Source organism: Panicum virgatum, chromosome 5N (assembly GCF_016808335.1).
Source record: "Panicum virgatum strain AP13 chromosome 5N, P.virgatum_v5, whole genome shotgun sequence".
In the NCBI taxonomy this organism is placed as follows: domain Eukaryota; kingdom Viridiplantae; phylum Streptophyta; class Magnoliopsida; order Poales; family Poaceae; genus Panicum; species Panicum virgatum.
The window spans coordinates 57,670,930-57,674,358 of record NC_053149.1 but is presented as its reverse complement, the minus strand read 5'-3'; the positions used below and the strand labels follow the sequence as shown (position 1 = coordinate 57,674,358).

Here is a 3,429-nt window from a genome sequence, read left to right as displayed (position 1 = left end):
TTGTGTACATCTCCCATCATCCACGCCACGTTTGAATGAGTGAAACTACCAACAAGAGATCGAGAGACTGGGCAGTGGAAACAGTAGGAAAAAGAGATCGAGCTACTGGCCTACTGCATTGTTGAGCAGCAGCCGCGGCGGCTGTGCTGTGAACTGATCTCACGAGACACGAGAGAGAACAAGATCGAACCAGTTCCCTCTTCCGCCCGTGGCCGGTACAAATACCCCGTGTCCCGGCGCATCCCCCTTCTCCAGCTAGCTCGGCTAGTATCCTAGCAAGGTGCCGCTATATAAAAGCGAGCAGCTCGGACATACCCGCACCGAAAGGACCCAGGCCAGCCTCGCCTCGGGAGCTCGCTCTCTCTCAGCTCGCTCGTGCGCGCATCGCCCAGCTCGACCCCCTTGCCGCCGCCATATGAGCTAGCACGCGGCCGCCCGGAGGTGAGAGGGATAGGCCAGGGAAGGAAGGATCGGCGAGGTCCGTCGGGGGGCATCGATCATCGATGGAGACCATCAAGTGCTGCATCGCGTGCATCCTGCCGTGCGGGGCGCTGGACGTGGTGCGGATCGTGCACTCCAACGGCCGGGTGGAGGAGATCAGCGGGGGCCCCGTGCTGGCCGGGGAGATCATGAAGGCGTACCCCAAGCACGTCCTCCGGAAGCCGCCGTCCACGTGCCCGGCCGACGGCGGCGGCGGCATCGTCGTGCAGAAGCCGGTCATCCTGCCGCCCAATGCCGAGCTGCAGAAGGGCAAGATCTACTTCCTCATGCCGGTCATGGCAGCCCCGGGAACCGAGAAGGCGCCGGCGCCGGGTCCCGAGAAGAGCGCGGCGCCCGCTGCCCATGCCCATGACTCCGCGGCCGCGGCGGCCAGGAGGCGGAGGAGGAGGAAGGACCACGCCACCGCGCGGGAGGGAGCGCCCGCCCGCAGCGCCGCGTCCGCGTCCGCGGCGGGGCCAGCAGCGGGCGGCGCCGCGGAGGGCGAGAAGGAGCGGCTGCTGGCCAACGAGAGGTACCTGTCGGAGATCATGAAGGAGAAGGCGTCCACGGCGAGGGACCGGCGGCGGGGGCGCGTCGCCGTGTGGCGGCCGCACCTGGAGAGCATCACCGAGGATGACTTGTAATCAAGCAAGGTGTCTTGTTCCCCCCTTTTTTTTCCTTCTTCTCTCCATTTCTTTTGGTTTTCGTCGCTACGGGAGTAGTAGTGGTAGTTCTCTTGGCTTTCTCTTTTGTTAATTCCTCCTGCTTTGCCTTCCCTCTGGCCTTTATTTTTTGCCCCGGCCCGCGTCTCCTTTAGAGCGCCACCATCATCGCCCTCATCTCCCCTGCTCACCTCCTTTACAAGGTGAATCATGTCTTTGTGAAGAAAAAAGATACAATTTTTGCTATGCTCCTTCTCTTTACAGTACATGATTAGGTGATGAAGTGTACAGTATCAACACTAGTATTGATTCCGAGTTGGTTGTGTGAGTAAATCTCTAGCAAAAGGTAAGAGAGTGGTTACTAGTAAATGGCATCAATGGATGGATCTTCTCCCCTCCCTTTCTGCTCAACACCCCATGCTCGATTGCCCACACTAGGAGCTCCAAATTCTATTTGTTGAGCAGTAACCTTGATACTGGCGCGCCCCGACTTGTAAATTCCTCCAGAAAATTTTAGAATTCCGTGCAGCGGCCTACACTCCATTTTGTGCTGCAAGACCGCAGCATGCAGGAGGGGAGAGAGAGAGAGAGGGAGAGGGGGAGAGAGAGAGAGAGAGAGAGAGAGAGAGAGAGAGAGAGAGAGAGAGAGAGAGAGAGAGATGCAGAGCTGCAGCTGCTGCTGCTGCGCCTGTGCGTGCATGTTGTCCTGGCCATCCATCCATGATGAGCATGCGAAAGTTCTGAGAGGCGCTAGCACTCAATGAGTAGACCAATCATTGCCGGCAAGGCCCCATGCATCCGACCTCCTCCACTACCAGCGAGAGCGAGTCCAGGGCGGCATGGATGGACGGAGCTCCAGCAGCTTTAGAGGCCGGCCCCCGGGCGCCGTGCAGTGCTGTGGCGCCATTGACGCGCATCACCCCACAACCGTCGTCGGAGCAACCAGCTGAGGAGAGGATTAAACGACGCTATTAGGCCGGGGATTAAGGATAAACACCTCTCGCGCGCCCCGGCTGTGACGACGCTTTAATGGAGCTGAAATGATCGATGCATATATGCATCCAAATCCTCTTGGCTTGGCCCTGCCCGGGGGCCCAATCGCATTGATGCGTTAGGAGCTTCGCTTTGGCTTTAATGATTTCGTCCATCTCCGTAGGGGGGGTTTATGGTTTGTTTTTTGCCTTGTTGGTTGGCTATATCTGCAGCGCTGAGAGCTAGTGCCGATGCTCTTTTCAGTTTTCACTTGGGAGGAATTGAAAAAGAAAGTGGCAAAGTAAAGTTTCGTCCTCGGAGGAGCAATGGAGTGGAGTATGGATTTGACGTAAAGATGGGCACGCACGTTCAATGCGTTTCGTCCCCGTCTTTCTCTCAATCAGACGTCCCAAGACCACTCAAGTCGCCACCCTTATCTGAACTCTGGAGGGCATTTGGTCTGTTCCTCCAGCGAATCAGCGAGGTACGCGTGGACGGTCCTAGCCTCCTAGGAACGGATATATCACACGGGTATGGCAAGAGAAAGTGAGAAACCAACAATGCACCAGAATTACTCTCTTCCTTTATTTAGCTTTCTTTTAGTTGAGCATCATATCAGCCCTTTTTTAAAAACACTGCTGATGGATTAGTTACAAGCAATAGTGTAGTGGTAGTATACTAGCCTATATATGGTTTTGAATCATCTCTGTCGCGGGGATTTTCAGGGGTACCCACAGCCGGGTGGCGGAGCGCACCCGCCTATTCCCAGTGAGGGAGTACTCGGGAAAGTACTAGGCGATGGGGCTAGATCTACGCTGAGATTGGGACTCAGGAACACACGATTTAGAGTGGTTCGGGCCGCCGGAGCGTAATACCCTACGTCCACTGGGAGATGTATTGTCTTGGTTGTGTGAATGAATCTATCCTCTGCTGGTCTTGGCTCTCACCCAGCCTGAGGTTTTCTAACGGCGCTCTCCCCTTTTATAGATCAAAGGGGGGGCGGATACATAGAACGTTGATGCCCCGACAGGTGGGCCCAACGTGACTGTGGCTATAGTGGTAGCGAATCTTTCCTTCGATATGCGTACTGCTGCTCTTCTGACACAGGGGGTCTTCTCTTGTCCCGTCAGCGAGGCGCCCGTTGGAGTAGCGTAGCTTGCGGCGTGGCCTGCTGAGGCTATTATGTAGCGTCATAATGGGTGAAGCCGAGCCGTCGTATCCGACTGTTACGGCAGACTGGCAGACGCGGCATGGGCGGCGCCATCGGCTCCACTGCCTTGGTAATACGCGATCAATAGTGCCCCTGGTCAGTCAA

At 56.5% G+C, this 3,429-nt stretch overlaps 1 protein-coding gene across 1 annotated transcript; it reads left to right on the top strand.

Moving 5' to 3' along the window:
- Positions 1 to 245: 245 nt before the first annotated feature.
- Positions 246 to 2,747, top strand: LOC120676298. The gene is made up of 2 exons (XM_039957532.1): positions 246 to 1,133; positions 2,379 to 2,747. Exon 1 carries the CDS (start codon positions 504 to 506, stop codon positions 1,122 to 1,124), a length of 621 nt encoding a protein of 206 aa, XP_039813466.1. The 5' UTR covers positions 246 to 503; the 3' UTR covers positions 1,125 to 1,133; positions 2,379 to 2,747.
- Positions 2,748 to 3,429: the final 682 nt, after the last annotated feature.